The sequence below is a fragment of the Lupinus angustifolius genome, chromosome LG15 (genome assembly GCF_001865875.1).
Source record: "Lupinus angustifolius cultivar Tanjil chromosome LG15, LupAngTanjil_v1.0, whole genome shotgun sequence".
Taxonomy (NCBI): Eukaryota; Viridiplantae; Streptophyta; class Magnoliopsida; order Fabales; family Fabaceae; genus Lupinus; species Lupinus angustifolius.
The window spans coordinates 18,371,428-18,393,782 of record NC_032023.1 but is presented as its reverse complement, the minus strand read 5'-3'; the positions used below and the strand labels follow the sequence as shown (position 1 = coordinate 18,393,782).

Sequence of the window (22,355 nt, the reverse complement as noted above, 5' to 3'; positions counted from 1 at the left end):
GGAGTTTTAAGGGGCAAAGAGTTGAGAAAGTTTTACATTAATGGGTTTTCTTCACTTGACTTGGATTGATGGAGATATACTATTAGATCAAAGAAATAAACGGTTGAAAGCATTTAAAATGAAAATGTAAGTTTGAATAAGGTAAATAAAACAATATTACATTGTACTAAAAATGATCTTATATTATCGGTTATAACAATTAAAAAGGAGTTCCTAATATTCTTTTTTTATAAAGCAAAAGCAAATTTAGTAATTAATGAGGAATATTGAGAATAACCCTATGAAGTGAAAATAAAGATTACTTGTAACAAAAATAAAAAAAAATAGAGATTACAAAACCTCCTTGAAGATTAGCCCATGACGGTAGAGATTAGAAACACCCAACAATTATATTGGACTATGAACAAAGCAACAAAAGGAATTGACCACTAAGGAAGATAATTTTCCAACATATAAGCTAATTTAGCATCTAATTAAATCCCTACCAAGACAAAGAAAACCTGTCTAGATAATATTTGTCAACCGCTTTCACCTCCAGACCAAATAAAATGGAAATTAAAAAAGCCATAATGTTCACTAGATAACCAAAAGAATAGCAAATTAAAGCAAGTTTAATCTCCATATACAAACCATAGATCCGAAAATTAATCAATCTCAATGACCCTTTTTATATTTATGATCATACAAAAAAAAAGAAAAAAGAAAAAAGAAAGAGCCATTGTCAATACTCTACTACTCCCATACATGTAGTATGTTCAAAAGTTTACTTCATTCCTTAGCCATGTTTAAAATTTCATAATACTAGTTATTCTGGAGCTACTTTTTCAGCATATTTAATCACCGCATCATCATTGACATTGAATTTCAGCTTGTTCTTCTGATAATCCTCACTTGTTATCTTTGCTAGTGTAGTTTGGTCACCTTTTCAGGTCCTATGGCCTTTATCTATATTATGAGTATATAGGACAAAGCTCATCTTACCTAGTGTAGCAACTACATTATCAACCACTACCACTAAACATTTCATTAAGTTAGAACAACCTTACCCATTAATTTGCATGGTTCATACTATTTATCAGATTGGTTTTGATTTCCACACTTTGTTGAGAATCTTCTAACCCTTCATGATATCTCTGATCCTTTTCATTAGGCGTCATATATAAGGTTTTAATAATTCTCTTAAAATACATTTCACAATTTTGTTAAAGAATTTAATTTTCCCTATTTGTTATTATTAAATGCTTTACCTGTATTCTTATCTTGGATAAACTAATAATCCTATTTGTTGGGGTTATGTTTTAAATTGGTTATTTTAAAAAATGTCAATTAAGAAGTACCCAAATATTAAACGAGAATAAAATTATAATATAACGTTATAGTATTTTTTAAAAAGAAGAATGTTAATTAAATTTAACTATTTTATTCATATATATAATTAAGTTAAAATAACTTATAACCATAACAAGATGAATAATAAATTTAATACTATTTTTTCGTAATAATACTTCTAACAATTACCCTATTATTAAATATAGAACATATTTTTACAATTCAATACAGTAAATATAAAAAGGTGCATAGGTTGCACAAAATTTGTACCTAATAAAATTTAGGAAAACCTATGATAAACAGTTAAATACATAAAAAACTAAAGTTTGGTATGACTTATGTGTCAATTTCATAAATGATAAAAAACAAACATAAATATTAATAAGGAGCTATTCAAGTGTAGTGAAAACTGTGAAATGGTGTAATCAAGTAACGTAATCCCATGACCAAATATCATAATATTTGACTGCTACACTATTAAAAATTTAATATAGAAGAACAAGATCCATTAACAGATAGACAAATAATGGTTTTTACTCATAATTTTAATACAAAAAACGTGATTTCATAATAAATAAAAGGATAAAAATGTTATTACATATTGTCTTTTATATATTATTGTATGACAAGATAATCCTTAATCATAAAGGAGTGTCTCCTTAAAATCTTCATTGACATTGAGATAGTGAGTGACTCTACTTTCCTTCAACTACTAAAATCTTGTATTTTGCTTCTTCATATTTGACCAACATCAAGCATGTCCTCCATGGAAATAGAGCATATCGACAGCACAAAAAACAACGATGACGACGTCGACATTTCACCAATCGAGCAAGTTCGTGTGATTGTGTCGAACGAAGATGATCCAACGTTACCAGTGTGGACATTTCGCATGTGGTTCATGGGACTCATATCAGTGGTTCTTCTCTCATTCTTAAACACATTCTTCTCTTACAGAACAGAACCTTTGACAGTTACAATGATATCAGTTCAAGTGGCTACACTTCCCATTGGTCGATTCATGGCTAAGGTCGGAAATATGATGTAAATGGCATTGTGAACAGTGAGTTTGAGATAGATATGGAGGCATATGAGAAACAAGGTCATATAAACTTGAGTGTGTTCTTTGCTATTAGCTATGGTGTTGGATTTGCTTTCATTGCTTCTACTATCTCAAATGTGGCCTTTTTTAACGGAAGGTAATGAATTATATGTACATTTTTTCCCATAATATTAGGGCACATGCATTAGACCAGTTGTATTATTTTCTTTTTGTTTAAAGTAGTTTCATAGAGGACTTGCAAAAAAGAGTGGGTGAAGGAAATGGTAAAAGGGTGGATCTCATATGAGAATATGAACATGTGTAATTACAATTGTTGGTCTCACAACTTGATCAACTAAGCTGGTCCTATGGGATAGACTAATTGACATATTATGAAAAATAGTTATAACTTAACTTTAGTGCATTTGTTATATGCAGTGTCAATCTCTTTTTTACTATATGGTAAAAAAAAGCGAATGGTGCATGACTTTCATATTTAGTGGGGTGTGTGAAGAGTAAATGTATGCAGCCTTAATCAACAAGTGAATATGTTATTTCTAGGATTTGAACTTGTGACTTCATGGTCACTAAGCAACAATCTTATTGTTGTATCATGCTCACCCTCTAATTAAAATGTAATGGGTTTAGGATGAATTTTTTTCAGTGAAACTACATGATAGTTTAAACAGGGAAATATATCAACTATGGTCTTCTAGATCAGGAAAGGAAGATATTCACACAAGATTGATGAAGAAGTATAAGGATATACCTAATTGGTGGTTTCTTGTGATGCTTTTAGTTTCATTTATAGTGGCACTTGTACTTGTCACTTTCATGAAAGATCAGGTACAATTGCCATGGTGGGCTCTCATCTTTGCAGCAGCATTTGCATTATTTTTTACCCCCTTCATCAGCATCATAACTGCCACAACTAATCAGGTAATTAAATCATTCATTCATTTTCATGGTTGTGGAAATTGCATTTCTTTTAGAATCAACTTTCCAATGATATGTTTTCACTATTTTTTACACACTTGTTTACACTTATTCTATAATCATTTTTTATAATTTAAGAAATGTAATACATGGGTCGATAACTGATAGAATATATCATGGATAGTTAGGGTAAAGGATTAAAGTGAAGAAAGTTGAGGGTTCGAGTCTCATCCACAATAAATACTAACATTTGTCAATCAAAAATAAATGTCATGATAGTTTTCCTTTTTGGAGTATTAGTGCTTCACATTTCCATTATTACAAAAAAAAATTAATTTATTCCAAGACCTTGTACTCATATTTTCTAGACATAGTTTAATTTAAGGCATATTACACTAACCATTATCTTTTCATTTTTAGACTCCAGGATTAAATGTTATTAGTGAATATCTCATTGGATTGATTTTACATTAGTATGAACCAAGCTGTTTTCTTTCTAAATGATTTCAAGCTTGGACATTACATGAAGATCCCACCAAGGTCAATGTTCCTTGTTCAGGTATATGCTTTCTTCTACCACTTTATTAAAGAGTGACTTTACCAGGTATATGCTTGATTGTGATAACCAACATATAACAAAGTCAAACTAAGTGAACCAAATTTAATGACATAAGAAACAAGCATTGAATATAAACAACAAATAAAATAAAGTCATCTAGACTTATCTTACTACTACTCCAATTCATTTTTTCTATATTATGCATTAGACTATAGGTACTATAATAGCTGGAACAATCAACGTTTGTGTGGCATGGTGGATGCTGAGTTCCATCAAGAACATATGCAACACAGATCTACTTCCCCCAAGTAGTGAATGGACTTGCCCAGGTGACAGAGTCTTCTTTGATGCATCTGTGATATGGGGTTTGGTTGGTCCATGGCGTATTCTCGGCCCTAAAGGGAACTACCCACAACTCAATTTGTTCTTCTTTGTTGGAGCAATAGGACCAGGAATTGTATGATTATTTCACAAAGCTTTTCCCAAACAGAAATGGATACTATCAATTGAACTGCATGCATGCCTCCAGCTAGCACAGTGAATTTCAACTCATGGCTTATTGTTGCTATAATCTTTAACTATTTCATATATAAGTACTATAAGAATTGGTGGCACAAGTACAATTATGTGTTATCAGGAGCTTTAGATGCTGGAATGGCTTTCATGTTGGTTCTTCTCTATTTTACACTTAACATGGAGGGTAAAAGCTTGTCCTGGTTGGGACAAGAAGAGCATTGTGACCTTGCCAAATGCCCTACAGCAAAAGGTATAAATGTTACAGGGTGCCCTGTGTTTTGATTTCTTACAACTTTTCTATAGTCAGAAGCTAGGGAGAGGAATTCGAATAATACTGTAAATATTAGTTGGTTACGTTGTTTTTAGTTTCCTTCTTCAGACCTTTCATGCTAAGATTGTTTGCAAATTCTCAATCCTGAACATGTATTGTTGACTATAACAACTTTTATTAAGTACATTCAAGGGAAAAGTAACAAGCAAGAAGTTTCACAAGTGAAATAGTTTGAGTGGTATGTAATAATACTTATAGAATCATTGTCTTGAGGTTATGTTATGTTAAAATGGTGTGTCTCACTTTTTCTAATATTATGCATTGTTTCACTTATAGATGATCCAAAAGACCAAAAAAATTATCATTATTTTTTGAAAAATATTGAATTGGTAAGTAGTTTATCAAAACTGTCCTTCCTCAAAATAATGATCCAAAAGCCAGATCAAGAAGTCACTGCTGACATAAAGGGGTTAACAAAATCTAAGTGCATAAATATTACACAGACTTCTATAAGACAGAAAATGCATTTTATCCTACTTAACTGCTACCTTTTCGGCCGAACTTCTCTTCATAAATCCTTTGGAGCACAACTCATTCAACAACTCCAAAGCTTCCTCAGCTAATCCTTCAAAGGCAATGCCTTCTATAAGAATGGTATATGTAGCTTCAGTAGGTTTACATCCATTTGCTATCATATAAGCCAGAAAATCAATAGCACGACCAGTTTGCTGAGCCTTACACAGTCCCAACATGATTGAGTTGTAAGTAGCAGCATTCGGCCTGATACCTGATCCTTCCATGTCATGAAAAATTTCGATAGCCTCCTCAACCTTTCCTTCACGGCAGATACCCCCAAGCAGTGAAGAGTATGTAATTGTATCAGGTTTAAGACCCTTTCTGCACATCTCTTCAAACAGTTCCACAGCACAGTCTGATTTACCCGTCTTTGAAAGTCCATCAATAACTGTATTATAAGTAATTAAAACAGGAGAACACCCCTTGCTACCTAGTTGATTCAGTATCTCAACTGCAACATCAACCTTCCCATCTTTGCATAATGCTGTGAGTAAAGTATTATAGGTCACTATATCCGGGTAACAACCCCTAGATGCCATTATTTCCAAATACTCAATAGCCCTATCCATCTTCTTTTCTTTACAGAAGGCATGAAGCAAGGGATTGTAACTCAAGGAATTCGGAGTACAACCATGCTTTGGCATCTTCTCCAAGACATCAATGGCTCTGCCGAGTAAACCTCTCCGACACAGGAAGTTAATCAAGATATTAAAAGTAACAACACTAGGGGAACAACCCTTGCTAAGCATGTCAGCTAACAGCCTTTCCGCATCCATCCATCTCCCAGTGCTACACATGCTTCGCAAAATAATATTATGGGTGACGACATTCGGCTTACAACCGTAGGATGGCATGTTATTTAAAAATTTAATAGCTTCATCCAACCTACCTTCCTTGCAAATCCCGTTGATAAGAACATTAAACGTAACAACATCAGGATGGCATCCTTTGCTCCTCATCTCATCTAACAGCTTCATTGCCTGGCCAACTCCACTTTCTTTGCAAGTAGCTTCAATCAATATAGTGTAAGTAATTACATCGGGATAACACTCCCTTTGCAACTGTCTATCAAGAACTTCCATTGCCTGCTTCAATTTCCCACTATCACACAAGGTACGCAGAATCGTGTTATAAGTAACAACATCCGGAGCAACACTCATGCGTTCCAAAACCTGCAAAGCTTTATCTATCTCCCCTGATTTGCAGTACCCACTAATCAAAACATTGTAAGTTATCACATCAGGTAAAGCACCAGAATTCTCCAGAATGTCCATGATTCGAGTCGCTTTCTTAGTCCAGCCATTCCTGCAAAACCCGCGAATCAGAGTAGTGCAAGCAATGACATCAGGGATATCACCTTGGTAACTCATACGCTCCAGAAACTTAAACCCTTCCTCCAATTCCCCATTCCTAATCAACTTCCTAAGATGATTATTACTCTCAAACTCCTCGAAATTCCGCAAACCATTAACCCCATTTTGGGATGACTCCACAACATTCAAATCCCCATTTGGGGAAGTTCTTCCAAAATGTTGCAACTTTCCATTCAAACCAGAAGTTTCAAACTTCGAAACTGCGAAAACACGATTGCCTAAATGCTTCCTAGACCTGGACCCATTCATTTTTCTCAAATGAACAGCACTATCAGCAGATAGAATGAAAGGCCGAGAAACAGTGTTATCCAAAACCCTACCTCTATAGATTCTTGTAGAATCTATGTGGGTGTTATGAAATGAACAAAACTGTTCATGGGGTGCTACAAAATCCATCACTGCTACTACTCAAATTTAAACAGTGACTATTTACTAGTTAAACCCTCATGAACTATAAATGAATAACTAGGAACTGGTTTTACCTCTAAGGTGAAGGGTTCCAATATGAAAGGTTGAAAGGTGCAGTGGCTGAGATTTTAGGTGTGAGAGTGTGTGAGATGTAGAAAGAGGTGTTGGGTTTTTTCAGGAGAAGGAAATGAAGAGTGCTTATCCTATTGGAGTTGTTTCTTGTGTATAGAAAGGTTAGATGTTTGTGTTTTTGGTCATTAGTGAGTGGATTGGGCTTGCAAAATCATTATGATTTGATTGGTCATGCTCGAAAGAATAGGATTTTCCATGGTCCGTAGAATAATGGAATTTTCTACCGGTCATGGGCTTCTTTCTATATGCATATAGTGTTTATGTGTGTTTATACTCTCAAGTTTAATATCTATTCATTTTCAGTACAAAGATTTATATATAATTAGTATAATATTTTTTATTTTTTAGTATTACTATTTTGAAGAATTAATAATTATTAAATATGAATAGTAAATGATGTATTGATAATGTATAAAATTTATACGTTGTTAGTACATACATTTTTTTCTTTATACTTGTTAGATATATTTATAATCGTTTTTAAAATTTAATTTTATATTTTATATATTGTAATAATTAATATGTATAAAAAGTTATTACATGAATGATAACATATGTATATAATAATTTTGTTAATATCATTTGATCCATACAATTATTATTAAATAAAAATAAGGGAGGGGTTTACTTACTCCAATAATTAGTGGATAAAACTTACTTCACATCCTAGTCATTGATTTTAGAGAAATCGAATGGTTTATGTCTATTTACTAATTCAAACCATTAACCATTAGATTTTTCAAGAATGAATGATTAGGATGTAGAGTAAAAATAAAATAGGTTAAATAAAACTAATTAAAAAAATATAATATAAATATTTATATGCATCTATTATGATACACCACATCACTCATAAGTTAGTATAGTGAGTATCATTGTTAGGATTTTTATGAATATCCATGAATCCCAATATTTTTTATTATTTCTTAAAGTAAGACTAGTCAAGATGGGGATGTTAGAGATGACACACCGAACGCGACTCAAACCAGATTTATATAATATATGTATAACTAAAGTGTCAACAGATTCATTTAAATGATAAAAGACTTGTTTAAGGTGAGTTTCATGCATATTCAAGTCATGACTTCAAATTATATAAACAATCTATTAGCTTGTGAATGTAAAATTGTGTATTCTTATCCTCCCCAAATCGTAAGAGGTCACAGCTTTGTGTATTGACCACTTTTTTTTCTACTAATTTTATGCATTATCATAATATTGTTTCATGAAGAAGTTAAAATAGATATGAGTTTAAAATATATGTACTGACAATGTAAAGTTTTTTACACTATCAGTATATCATCCACCATTAATTTGTGTGACTTTTGTTTGAGAGCCAATGGTGGTTAACAAATCAATAGTTGATGATTTGCTAACAGTATAAAAACTATTACATTGTCAATGTATACATATTAAATTCAATAGATATTTGACATTAGCCTCTTCCATTCAAGCCTCAGATAATGTAGGGATGACAAAAAACCAACCCTAGGTACCTATTAAGATACTCGTAATCGATACCTTCAAAATTAATTTATGGATAAGAACATGTATTATGATATCCGTCTCGCGGGTACCCACATATTTATAAATTTATTTTTTAATTTAAATATTTTAGGTATATATTATGCTTTTTTATTATTTTATTATTATATATTGCCTATTTTATTATTATACTACAATGAGTTTTAGTGATTAAAATATAATAATATATTTAACATTTAGATAAATTTTATTATTCATGTAATAACTATTTTTTATATATTAATTATTACAAAATATATAAATATATATTTAAATTTATAAACTCGTTGGATACATGTATATACTTATTACCTGTACGGTCAATATTTGAAACCCAAGTCGGACGTCAAACCGGAAGAGATCCCGTATTAGGTTTAAACGATTAAATTGTTCGGTCGAACTATGTGAGTTAATATATAATTAATAGTTTTTATAATCAAACATATAATTATATATAAATGGAAAATTGTATATAACTGATAATTATGTATAATTATATTGAAATAACATCTCTTCATATTTTTTGGGACCAAAGTAAAACAAAATATTAGATTAGTGTTCCATTTTTTAAATTTTAAGTAAATTGTCTGATTTACTTCCCGAGTTATTTCAGTTTAACTGGGTTTAACACGGTCGGATTGGAATATTTCGAGTTTAAAGTGGTCCAACTCTCATTCGGTTAAGACTACTAATCAAAGTCGTTTTCAAGTCTGGTCAGTGGTCAAACTAGTCGGACCACCTAGTACAATCCGGTTCTCACAACACTGCATACAGTAACCTGCAAATATTGTAGGTATGAGTACGGGAAAATACTATCCATGTTTGTTCTTCCCAGCTGTCATCCCTAAGATAATGTAAGATTTTTATAAGAATATATTTTAAACAAATCTCGGTAACTTCATTATTTTTTTTCTCTCCGTAATAATTAGGATAAGAATACAATGGATAAAAAGGAATTATAGTAGTATTTTGAAATTTGAGAATGGCACTTAGATAATAACGTCAAATTTCTGAAAAACAACACATAAATCGGGGGTTTGTTACTGGCAAGTGATTTGCGATTCTAATAGTATATATGTAATGATGAATAAAGACAAAACCCAAAATAATAATCCTTTTAGTCTATTTTATGCTTATTATTTTCTAATTTCTACGGAAAATCATATATAACATAATGTAACTTTCTACCTAATGTATATTCTATGTTATTTGGTTAAGTATTTATTCTTTCCTATATTGTAACTATCACTTTTTCCTAGTAGAATGTAGAACATGAATGTTCCATTTAAAAATAATTGAGCATCACAACAAATAAATAAATTCAATGGTAGATTATAAACATATGACACAAAATATTATATTTAACCCTTGTAACATGTAGACTATACATTATAAATGATAGGAAAACGAATTAACAGACACGACAGTGTTATCAGCATGTTAGTTATAGATGATTGAAAAAGTAAACCTAGCCTATATGGCCTTTCATAGTTCTAAACTTGTAAATCACAATATTAGAAAATTTGGCAAATAAGTAAATAATGAAAAGAAATGAATCGCTGTCTTGCCTGTTGCTGAAGAAAAGTAGTCCAACAAGATTCTTAGAAGAATTATGTTTCACATGACTATACTTTCATTCCTTTATGTTACGTTATTCATTAGCTTAGCAGAACCTTCATTTTATTACCTAATCAAGTTCCAAATTCTATAACATCTATATCTTCTAACTGCCACATGCTTCTCTACTGTCACAAGCCACCCACCTCTCTCATGTCATGCTAAATTAATTATACATCACATCTTATATACTAGAGAGAGTTCAATACTATATGAATATTATAACATGTGATAAATTATTTTTCAACAGCTATTATTTAATTTATCTTTCAATGGAATAACTAAAAAGTAAATATGTTTCTTCTTTTAATATAGTACTGGAGATGATGTCAACTCATTAATCTTCTATTTTGGGTTTGTGATCGTCCAACAAATATTGTTGGATAGAATATTGATATATAATCTTATATAACATATGAAAATCTTAAAATATCTTAAATAATTGAGCTAACTCTTTGTTGTTCATGAACTATAAGTTTGGTGCATTGTTAGTATGGCGTAGGATATACAAAAATGCTATTATGGATGTTTTTATTTGTAAGTATTACTTGTATACTTAATTCTATATATCTTGCATCTTAAAAAGATAAAAAACAACGTGGCTAAGACGCTAAGTGAGCATGCTTAGGAGTTTAATAATCGGCTATGACAAAAATTAAATGCATTTAAATTCACTTTATAATACGTTTTCTCACTTTTGGTTTCCATGACCTAAATTACCAAATCTGTAGGGAATCAATTGTCATATTAACTCCTGATTTCACTATATAATCGGTTGAATTTATTAGGGACAAAAATGTCACTTAAAAATTATTTAGGGACTAAATTGATACCCACAAAAAATAAGGACCAAAATGGGTAATTACTCTAATAAATAAATAGAGTAGAGGCCAAATTTAATCATTGATAAATATATTTTTTTGTTGAAAAACAATTTAATGCCTAAAGAATTCGATTAAATTGGGTGAGGTAAAATTGGAAGAAAAGATTGAGAACTATTTATTGTCTCTTCTGATTTTTTTTTATGTTTGTGAAGATAAAAAATGAAACTATTAAATTTGAGTTATTTAAATATCATATATTGTTTTAAGACTCTTTACAGGAGAAATGTATTTTATATGAAATTAAACTAAATCTCATATCAACAATGGGTTAGTTTAAAAGTATAAGATTTTATTGGATTTTGATTCTTAAGAATAATAATTGTTATAAGAGAGAATCACCCACACAAAAAATTAGAATAAATTACGATGATACTCCTGAATTTTAGTGAAATTACATAAATTACGCCTCACTTTTTTACACATACACAAATCCATAATTTTTATATTTTCATTATACTAATCACCCCTGCATGAGAAATATGTGTAATCTTTTAAACAAAAAATATGATAAATACAATTAAGTTAAACAAAACATGATATATTTTTTAGACAAATTCAAATAATATACAAATCAATGTATTTTTATTATTTTTTGTTACAAAATGCATCAAGAGTTCTAAAGAAATATTGTTTGAATCGCTCTTATACTTTATCGTAATGAACCAAAAACAATAAAGAGATGTTGACTCATATATTATTTGGATTTCTCTCCACAATATATCATGTTTTGGTTAACTTAATTGCATTTATCACATCTTTTGTTTAAAATATTACACTTATTTCTCGTGCAGAGGTGATCGGTGTAATAAAAATATAAAAAGTATGAGGTTTGTGTAGGTGTAATCATATGATGGATAATTTGTATAATTTTACTAAAACTCAGGGGTATCAACTTAATTCACTCAAAAAAATTATAAACAATGGTGAAGTCAAATGAATTTAATAAAAATTAACTAATATGAAATCACATATCTTGTTTCATAAAATATGTATCTGTTGTTTCTTATTAATTAAAAAACTAAAATATAAATTTAATAATATTAACTTCATATTTTTTCACTAATGAAGATAAATAAATATAAGAAGTGATACACATCTCCCAAGATGTACTTTCTTATTAATATATTCTGTTATTGACCGACGTACCCTTCCAACACACATATAAATATCTACTGAGTCGTGAATCTAAATAGACAAATATGAAAGTGACGTTTGTCATTAAAGCAAAACCAAATTCAACAAAACGCCAAAGCCAAATCACGGAACGATGAACTTCACCAATCACTTCCTATTGTTGATGTTTCAGTTCATCCTTGTTTTGGGTCATGCTACTAACCCAGGTTCTTTAACTTCATCTCTTTTACTGTTTTTCTTCTTCTTTACTAATCGCCCTACATGGTTTTATCTATTTAGACTTCTGAGAATTTAAGGTTTTATTTCTCCCTATGGAATATTTCAAGGTATACTAACTACATATTACTTTATCTCCAGGGGTGCAATTGAAAATTCAAGATAAATATGTAATCCATTTCAACTAGGGTTTCATCTCTAACTATATATTCCTTCATTGTTTAGTATTTAGCAATGTGACTTATATATATATTGCATGTGGTTTTCTCTCTCTTTGTTTTGCTCAGGTTGTATTAGATAATGGCATAGTTCAGGTTACCATAGCAAAACCTGAAGGATATGTCACTGGAATCCAATATAATGGGGTCGATAATTTGCTAGAAGTTCTGAACAATGAAACTGACAGAGGGTGCGTAAATTCAAGCTTTTATTTTAATATTTATAATCGTTCTTCTTATTCTTTTGATGTACTAATTAATGTAAGCAATTGAATGTGTGTGGTTTAGGTACTGGGATATGGTATGGGATGAAGGTGGTAATAAAACAACAGCAAAAGGAAAAAAGGGAAAGGGTAAATTTGAAAGGTAACTAAGATTCATGTGAAACCTTGTTATAATATTGTTCCAATGTAGGTAAGTTTGTACCAAATAAATGGTCAATGTTGTATATAGGATGGAAGCCACAAATTTGAAGGTAATAGTGGAAAATGAAGAACAAGTTGAATTATCATTCACCAGAATTTGGAATTCTTCTCTTGAAGGGAAGCATGCACCTCTGAATATTGATAAAAGGTTGTTCTATCACATTTTCTCTCTTTTGGGGTTTTGTTTTGTGAACAATATTAAAATATATAATTATGTCATTTTTGTGAGTAGGTATATATTGCTTCGTGGTTCATCTGGGTTCTATACTTATGCAATTTATGAGCATTTGAAGGAATGGCCAGCGTTTGATATTGACAATACTAGGATTGCTTTCAAGCTTAGGAAAGACAAGTAGGTAGCATGTCTTTTTGGTTGTTCCTAGGACTTTGAAAAGAACAATAATTAAAGAACAAAGGCTCTTTTTTGTCTTCAATTTAAAAACTAATTATCTGATATTTGTTGTGGTATTAAAATTGAAAAGGTTCCATTACATGGTGGTAGCAGACAACAGACAAAGATTTATGCCTCTGCCTGAGGATCGTGAAAAAGGAAGAGGCCAAATTCTGGATTACCCAGAAGCTATTCTACTTGTGGATCCAGTGGAACCTGAGTTTAAAGGAGAGGTAATACTATTTTTAACTTTTGGGTTATCTTTTGATATGAATGAAAAGATACTATAAAAAAATAAATTATCTATAATTGATTAATGTCAAGATTTGTCAAAGGAAACAAATCTAATATTTGAAAATCAATTTTAAAATATAGGATTTTCTTTATTGAATTATGCATCATTCTTTTGTTAATTTCTTTTCTAATTGAGATACTCTTACCATGTATGAGCGAGTATTCTATGTTTTCGTTTTCTTGAAGAGGAAAAAAAATATAGCATTTTTTAAAATGTCATTAAATCAGACCATTCATATTTACACTTTTTCTATTTCAGTTGGTGAAGAAAATGTAAAAATTAACACTGACCACATGCATATTACACTACTTATTCCATTTGGATTTAAACTTGTTTATTTGAGGTTTGAGCCACACTTTTATGATGAGCTTCGTTGCTATAATATGGGTTGACAACTTTTTCTTACTAAAAGATGTAATAATTAACTTCTCTCCTTTACTTTTCTTTTCATATTTATATGCATTTTAAAAACATGACAAAATCAAAAGGAAACAAAATCTTGTCTTTCCATATACCCAACATTATTGCATTTATGAGTCCCTAGGTTTTAGGTTGTTTATTAATTTTAACTCTCAAATAATTCTTATTTTGACTCACGAATAAACTAATATTTTATAATTAAACTTTAAAATTATTCAAATTAAAAAATACTTTTGAATTTCATCTCTAGTTAGTGGTTTTGGGACGTTTTTTCATTCGTGAGAAAATGAAAGAAGCCCCAAAATTGAAATGCTGAAATTTGTTAATTTTTGTGGACCACTGCGTTAATTTTTGCATTTATTTAAAATGTGTTTATCTAGTGGCCTAATATCTCATTTATGCCCTAGACCAAAAGATATTTAATTCCAAGAGAAAATATTTATTGGAAGAGACAATCGTACATCTTAAAATATTTTAATTTCTTACTCATAAAATGTAATATACTCTTAAATTTAAGTCATATAATATATATAACATTATTAATTGCATGAGTATAAATCTTTACATTGTTAATGTACAGATTTTACACTCTTATAATTATGTCAGGTTGACGATAAATATCAATATTCTTGTGAGAGTAGAAACAATGGGGTTCATGGCTGGATATCCTCGAACTCATCTCAACCCACTGGTTTCTGGTTAATTACACCAAGCCCTGAATTCAGATCTGCTGGCCCCCTCAAACAATACATTGCTTCTCACGTTGGCCCCACTTCTCTTTCTGTAAGTTTTCCATTTAAATACTTTTTTACCTAATGTTTTAAAATTTCTCTTCATTAAATCCATTCGTTCATTCATTTAAAAAAGTGATGATTTGGGAAACGATATCAGGTATTTCATAGCACGCATTATTCGGGATTAGATTTGCTAATGAAATTTGGACCTAATGAGCCATGGAAGAAAGTTTATGGGCCCATATTCATTTACCTTAATTCTCTACATAATGGGGAAAGCCCAACTACCCTATGGAAGGACGCTAAACAACAGGTTCCAACACTTTATTATCTTTTGTTTGTTGTTATAATAATCAATCATTTATTCTCTCCATATCATTCTTAATCAAAAGAAATATAAATAAAAATTGTAGATGGTAAATGAAGTTGAGAGTTGGCCCTATACATTTCCAGCTTCAGAGGAATTCCTCTCGTCTAAGCAACGAGGTAAAGTCCAAGGTAGATTGCTTGTCCGAGACAGGTATTTTTCATATGCTTAACTACCTTACGTTTCTTAAATCCTCCCATAAATGTCACTCCTAAAGTACTTATATTATTTTGTTATATATGTTATGATATAAGATAATTTATAGATAAATGTATCATATTTTTATTGCTTTTGCTTGCAGTAAGATAGTACTGAACTAATAGAACTTATATAGTGAACAACTTATCAAGGAACTATGAATACTCTAAAACAGTAGCATACTCAGATGTGTACGAGAGACAATGTGTCCTTGTTGGACATGTATTTGTTGTACCCAATAATTTCTAACACTTATATTTATGCTCTATTACTTTTAAAATTAACTTTTTAAGTCTTTATATAGATGAATGTAACAAATTTTAATAGCTAAATAAATGTTAGCATTATTAAAATAACAAATCATACTATATTCTATATAATTTTTAAAATTGTTGTATCTTATGTTCATCTTATATCCTATATTCCATATCTTATTCGTGATTCCTAGCTAATAACTAAATGCACGTAGGTACAACAAGGATGCATCCATCCCAGTTAGCGGTGGTTATATAGGATTGGCATCCCCTGGAGATGTTGGATCATGGCAAAGAGAATCAAAGGTTACCTTCTACCTTATTTAACATATCACATTTGTTGTTCCACAGTTTATGTTACTTCGTGTGTCATAAACTTATGATTGGTCAGAAAAATACTTAATAATTAAATTTTAACTTAAACATATTTTTTGACCAATCACAAATTCATAACACATAGAGTAAGACAACATATGGTCTACCTCTTCTTTCTTGTCCCATTTCCTTTGAAATGACAATATTGATCCACATTGGGAAAACATTATTTTTTATTTATTTTCTTACAGGGTTATCAATTTTGGACCAGTACTGATGATAAAGGCTATTTTTCAATTATTAACATACGTCCAGGGAGCTATAATCTCTACTCTTGGGTCACTGGATACATTGGTGATTATAAATATGGTCCCATTATTAACGTAACCGCAGGTCTTAAAAATTCACCATGCCTTTTTTTTATTGTCCAACTATATGGTACTTTTATTTCTAAACTCACTCAGAAATTAAATGTGGAACATAGGTTCTGAAATTAATGTGGGGGAGCTTGTTTATGAGCCACCAAGAGATGGCCCTACATTGTGGGAAATAGGCATTCCTGATCGTTCAGCTGCTGAGTTTTACGTTCCTGATCCTAATCCCAAATATATTAATAAACTCTATGTTAATCACCCTGACAGGTTAGTTACTACTAAATATGATTCTTTTCCACATAAGTGTCACGTACTATATAGTGTATACACTAAGTCAATGCATGTTTGGTTTCCATGTTATTGATTTCTCATCCAAAATTATTATCACTTCAAACTTCATTTTAGTTAAAAATAAAAATGTTTTGTGCCTATATACAGGTTTAGACAATATGGCTTGTGGAAGAGATATGCAGATTTGTATCCAAAAGAAGACCTAGTTTACACTGTTAATGTCAGTGACTACCGAAAAGATTGGTTTTTTGCTCATGTCTCAAGGTTTCTTTTTGTTTTTCTCTATTCTTTTACCAATGCTAATCAATGTCTTCTATTTCATTTTTATGTTTTGCAATTGAATTTAAATCAGTTTCTAGTGCCTATTTATGAACTGAAAGAACTAACATTTTAGAAAACAATGTATTGATTTTATGTTCTACTTAACAGTGTCTGAACTAGTGTCCTTTTATGTTTTATAGGAAGAAAGATAATAACACATACCAAGCAACCACATGGAAAATTAATTTCAATCTTGATCAAGTGCATACCAATGGAACCTATAAGTTGCGAGTGGCTCTGGCATCTATACATCATGCAAATCTACAGGTAGAAAACTTTGCATTCATACTTTAATTTTGATATAAGAAATATAAGTGTAATGTGCATATATAGTATTTATCTCATTAAGTATACATGATATATAGTTGTAAACTATGCATTTTAATTTTTTGTTCTTCTCATTTTGGGAGGGTAGGTTCGGATAAACAATTCAGAAGCAAAGCCACCTTTATTTTCAAGTGGACAAATTGGATCAGATAATGCTATAGCAAGACATGGAATTCATGGGCTCTATTGGCTATTCAACATTGAAATACAAGGCAATCTTCTTGTCAAGGGAAACAATACCTTATTTCTAACACAACCAATTAACACAAGTCCTTTTCAAGGAATTTTGTATGATTATATTCGTTTAGAAGGTCCAAGTACAAATCAAAACTAAAGATTCTTCTGTAGAATATTTCATGCTAATTATTAAAGAAATGAACTTTATAAATCAAAACATATGAGTTGTTGTGGGGATAGTTAATTCACTATTGATTTATTTAATTTCATGTTATCATGAAGCAATTTCCATGCACTAGCACCAAGTTGTTGGAGCAAGTTTTTGAATTATAGCGAAAAATGAGAAAGGGGTAGAAATTTCATTTACATTAATATGGATATTTAATGGATTGGTATCATGAAGCAACACATAAACCATAATATGCAACAATTTCCCAATAAACGCCTATGACAATTTGTTTTTATGTAACAATCTCCTAACTTGGTCTCTCGTTAGTTGTCTTTGAACAAGTTTAACCCTAAGACAAATCTAATTAAAGATCCTCATTTCTTGTTATGTAACAATCTCCTAACTTGGTCTCTCATATGTTTTTAGTCTTTGAATGAGTTTAACCCCAAGACAAAACCTTTGACCCAAGAATTACCTCAATATCAGAGTTGAAATGGCTTAGTGAAGTCTTTCTTTTGTGTAGTTTGGAATTGAGTTTTCAACCGAAATTTTTCTTACTAAAAATGTGAAGGGATACCATTGATATAATATAAAAAAAAACTCAAAATTAAATTTTTATATATCCATTTTCTCACACATAAAGATGATACTCTTATTGTGCTCCGACAAGTTTTTGTTGTTGTTTTCTTAGTCTTGGTCGGTGTTCACGTGACAAAAACGCACGAGGGTACGATTGTCATTGCGCAATGAATCTCCATCTTCGCCCCTATATATACCATCATCTCAAAATGCTAGGGTATAAAAACCCCCAAATTTCTTCACTCCAACCATAATCTTCTCACAATAATAACTGAACAACAACGCAAGCTCTTCTCTCTAAATTCTCATCGTCGCAACTCGATTCGTAACACGCTTTCTTAATCACACATCTTCGTTTTTTTTCTCTTTTCAATTCATTATATATTATTACAATTTCGTCGCTAATTTGCTTCGTTGTAATCTGGCTTATGCAGTTATTTCAGATCGTGTTTTGCGACGTAAGAATGGCGACGTTTGAATTGTACCGTAGGTCAACGATCGGAATGTGCCTTACCGAGACTTTGGATGAGATGGTTCAGAGTGGAACTCTTAGCCCTGAGCTTGCCATTCAGGTTCTTGTTCAGTTCGATAAGGTGATTTTATACATCACACGTTTTTTTGTTGTTTTTGTTTGAATTTTACTTTCTCATGATCTGTTTTTGAGTTTTTAACGTTTATTTTAATGGTTTTGTGGTTTTGTTTTAGTCTATGACTGAAGCCTTGGAAACTAATGTCAAGAGCAAGGTCTCCATCAAGGTAATCATTTTTGCTAAAATTTTGTTACTGCAAATGTGATAGATTATTCGGCGGTGTTTGTTTGTTCATATGTTTCTACAATGTTATTATTTGGATGTTGGCATTGCCTGAGTTTCTTCTTCTGTTGTTGTTGACTTGTTACTTGTTAGCTAGCTAGCTACTGTCTGGTTGCTGGACATTTACGTGTTTTTCCTGGTTTTTGCCATAAATTATTGTCATAGTTGGTGCAATTCAAGCATTTATAGAGAAAACCGGCAACCAATAAGGTTTGAAATCCACCAAGTATAAGGAACAGCCAACAAATGTCTGGCCACTAAAAACTGTGGGTATCATCCAGGTTTAAACTTGCGGCTGCGGTTGTGTGGCAGTCATGCTCCTGTCATAGATGTCGTGTTGAGGTGGAATGCGCCTATGGCGTGATGCAATTGTGATAATTGCCATGACTGAGATGTCTTGGCTGCATGAAGATATGGCCCTAGATTTAAAACCTGGGTTGGAATGGATTTGTCTCATGTCCATAAATGCTAGTTTGACTCTTTTTACTCAACTGCATCAAAAAAGTCTTGTTGTCCGATAGTGCCAATTGGCAGTTATGCTTATGAAGCCTTTATTGCCCTAAAAAGTTCCTTTTCTGAAAGTTAGCTGTGCACGAGTATGCCTAAAAGGAAGTCCTAAAAAGTATGGGCATGTGTGAACGTTATAGCATAAGAGGGTATGGACACGCGTTGACTTTAGCATAAAGGGTAAAAAGTTAGAATTTTGTTGAAACTATGTTAGAGATCATGAATCCTTGATAGTTTGTGTTGTTAGTAACTTCTATAATCTATAAAGCAGGGTTGAAATTAAATTTATTCACATTTAATGAAGTCTGAGATTGAAGGAATGTTTAATATTGTATTTAACCTGCTCCTTGAAAGAAGCTTTCCTTGTTGCGCTTAATTGTTTTGCAGCAGCTGTTTTTTTGTTGACAAACTGATTATAGTTATTCAATATTGAATTAAAATCCTACTCTTATGTCAAACATTCTTATCCATTAACTTGAGTATTATGATATATATGATTTGGTGATTAGCTGGTGGTGTAGAAGATCGATCATTTCAACAATGGTTGCTTGGCCTTATTATTTTGTGTGTAGAAACAAAATTCAATGATGGAAAGGAAAGTAGAAAATCTTAGTTATCCTCCATTAGGCTTTAATTGCCAAAAGATATATAAAGCAAAGGTGAGAAAGGGAAGTACGTTATCCCAAAAGAGCCCTCAAATCACGCTATCTACAAGTTATCTCTTCGTAAATTGATATTATGGTCATCCAATTCACATAGCTGAAAAGAAAGTTCATCTCCTAAAATTAGGGCATATTTTTTTTAGTTTTCATTTTAATTTGATGTGTTTTCATTAATATTTATAAAAGTGCGACATTATTTTTGTCTCCTGTTTTCAAAGTTTAGAAATATATTCATCACTTCCTTTAAAAAATTGAATCTGGGAAACAAAGTAAAAACAATGCAGTGTTTTTGTAATTAATTAATTATGAAAACATACCAACTGAAAATGAAAACATAAACCAAATAAAATACCCTTAAGATTCTTGTAATTAGCGATAATTTTTTTCTTTGGTGGACTATGCTTTAATCTAAATCTTTTGGTTTAACTTCATATGAATCCTTGGACAAATCTTTTGGTATTATATTATCACAAAATTTCTATTCCTACTGTGACATGCCTTGCAGGGACATCTCCACACGTACAGATTTTGTGACAATGTTTGGACCTTCATGTTACAAGATGCATTGTTTAAGACTGAAGACTGCCAAGAGAATGTTGGGAGGGTGAAAATTGTGGCATGTGATTCAAAGTTGCTCACACAATAATATGTCCAACGTTGTCTTCAACAAGGAGAAATTGTTGTCATCTGGTGTTTATTATGGGAACTATGGCAAGACAATTATGGCAGAAGGTCTTAATTCTTGCAGGAACTAGCAACTATAGACCTTGTGGATCTTAAAAGCCATTAAATCTTTACACCTTTAGTTAGTTAATGTTAAATTAAAGGCACTGCATAAGAATTGGATTAAGATACTCTGTTCCAGTACTTTATCCTGTTCTTCAATTGGCACCCTGTAAACAAAAGTTACTTATTTATTTCCCAGAGGTGGTTATAGTTGAGACTTGAGAGGCAACTAATCCTCTAATATTGATAGTATCATGAATTTTGGAAAACCTTCTAAAATCCTACTCTACAACTTGTTTCAATACAGGTGTACTTTGATTTTAATACCAGTTGAAAATGGAGAAACCATTGCAACCAGTCATGTTTCCTAATAAAAATGAATTTGACATTCCTTTATTAAAAGTTAAAAAGCTTTCAGAATAAAAATTGTTAAAATTGACATGTATATCTTTAAGTTTGCAGGTGACTGACTTGTCAACGTTGCATATGAAATTTTAACCTTGCATTGATCACTTCTTTCACTCTCCACAAATATCTCTTGAAGTACAGTAATTAATCAAAAGTACCAGTCTCTTTTAAGGGGATTTTATTTCTCTGTTTTTCATATATAATAGGATGTTTGTTTTCCTCTGTTGGAGAGGTAGTTCAAACTTGAAAATGCATGATCATCTTATATCCCATTTTTGCATTTTATGCCTTTTTATTCAGATAATGTATGATATTGTTTTTGTCACCTGAAAAAATCATATAGTTTTTTTTTGTCTGTGTACATTACACAAAAGAAACAGAAAACTTTATATTGATATGTGCTTGAAGGGTGTTTTGACTTTAAAGGACTGTTCTTCCTCCAAATTATTACATGGTCATGGGTTATATGTGGTAAAGAATCATACTGTATTTCCATTATTTTTACTTTGTAACGTTAAGCTGTGGTGTGTAGCTTATTATACTATACAGAAGTTGTGTATTGTTGTTGACCTGTATCATTTTGTGTGAGATGTTTAATAACCCAATTAGTTAAGGCTATTTGAGAGTTAAAGGACTTGTAGTTTAATTAATCACTTTTAAAGGTCATATCACAATGTAAAGGTCTTTGTACTTGAAAATTGAAATTGCTTAAATCAGCACTTCGGCTATTTGGAAACTGAGACTAATGAAACAGCAGCATAGTAGCCTCAACAAGGTTCTTTCCTATCAGAGCAAGCCAACAATGAATATGTTTTTTTGATTGAAAAGGTACAATACCATCTTGATTTCTTATTAATGGTCTTTCACT

General features: G+C 31.1%; 3 protein-coding genes and 1 pseudogene across 6 annotated transcripts; 3 read left to right on the top strand and 1 right to left on the bottom strand.

Moving 5' to 3' along the window:
- Nucleotides 2,096–4,664, top strand: LOC109327755 (annotated as a pseudogene).
- Nucleotides 5,048–7,231, bottom strand: LOC109328430 (pentatricopeptide repeat-containing protein At1g09900). Its single transcript, XM_019561895.1, has one exon. The coding sequence runs from the start codon at nt 6,996–6,998 to the stop codon at nt 5,187–5,189; it is 1,812 nt and encodes a 603-aa protein (XP_019417440.1). The 5' UTR covers nt 6,999–7,231; the 3' UTR covers nt 5,048–5,186.
- On the top strand, nt 12,361–17,833 carry LOC109328429 (probable rhamnogalacturonate lyase B). 2 transcript variants are annotated; one of them, XM_019561893.1, is made up of 16 exons: nt 12,361–12,507; nt 12,659–12,687; nt 12,805–12,926; nt 13,024–13,101; nt 13,189–13,308; nt 13,393–13,512; nt 13,643–13,784; nt 14,873–15,049; nt 15,158–15,313; nt 15,414–15,520; nt 16,035–16,125; nt 16,386–16,527; nt 16,619–16,775; nt 16,947–17,063; nt 17,261–17,387; nt 17,536–17,833. In XM_019561893.1, exons 1-16 carry the CDS (start codon nt 12,435–12,437, stop codon nt 17,779–17,781), a joined length of 2,004 nt encoding a protein of 667 aa, XP_019417438.1. In that variant the 5' UTR covers nt 12,361–12,434; the 3' UTR covers nt 17,782–17,833. The 2 variants fall into 2 exon arrangements, with proteins under 2 accessions (XP_019417438.1, XP_019417439.1); XM_019561894.1 differs by lacking the exons at nt 12,361–12,507; nt 12,659–12,687 and adding an exon at nt 12,588–12,627.
- LOC109327281 (transcription initiation factor IIA subunit 2) lies at nt 18,574–21,348 on the top strand. 3 transcript variants are annotated; one of them, XM_019560354.1, is made up of 5 exons: nt 18,574–18,697; nt 18,807–18,965; nt 19,078–19,128; nt 20,859–21,042; nt 21,080–21,348. In XM_019560354.1, exons 2-4 carry the CDS (start codon nt 18,837–18,839, stop codon nt 20,997–20,999), a joined length of 321 nt encoding a protein of 106 aa, XP_019415899.1. In that variant the 5' UTR covers nt 18,574–18,697; nt 18,807–18,836; the 3' UTR covers nt 21,000–21,042; nt 21,080–21,348. The 3 variants fall into 3 exon arrangements, with proteins under 3 accessions (XP_019415899.1, XP_019415898.1, XP_019415896.1); XM_019560353.1 differs by having other exon boundaries at nt 20,859–21,048; XM_019560351.1 differs by having other exon boundaries at nt 20,859–21,348.

Excerpts from the sequence above, each read along its gene's own strand:
- LOC109328430 (XM_019561895.1), bottom strand. The coding sequence starts at position 6,998 with ATGGATTTTGTAGCACCCCATGAACAGTTTTGTTCATTTCATAACACC.
- LOC109328429 (XM_019561893.1), top strand. The coding sequence starts at position 12,435 with ATGAACTTCACCAATCACTTCCTATTGTTGATGTTTCAGTTCATCCTT. Across the intron at positions 13,309-13,392 it reads CCTCTGAATATTGATAAAAG|GTATATATTGCTTCGTGGTT; the intron begins GTTGTTCTATCA and ends TTTTGTGAGTAG. Across the intron at positions 15,050-15,157 it reads TTGGCCCCACTTCTCTTTCT|GTATTTCATAGCACGCATTA; the intron begins GTAAGTTTTCCA and ends AAACGATATCAG.
- LOC109327281 (XM_019560354.1), top strand. The coding sequence starts at position 18,837 with ATGGCGACGTTTGAATTGTACCGTAGGTCAACGATCGGAATGTGCCTT. Across the intron at positions 18,966-19,077 it reads TTCTTGTTCAGTTCGATAAG|TCTATGACTGAAGCCTTGGA; the intron begins GTGATTTTATAC and ends GTTTTGTTTTAG. Across the intron at positions 19,129-20,858 it reads AGAGCAAGGTCTCCATCAAG|GGACATCTCCACACGTACAG; the intron begins GTAATCATTTTT and ends CATGCCTTGCAG.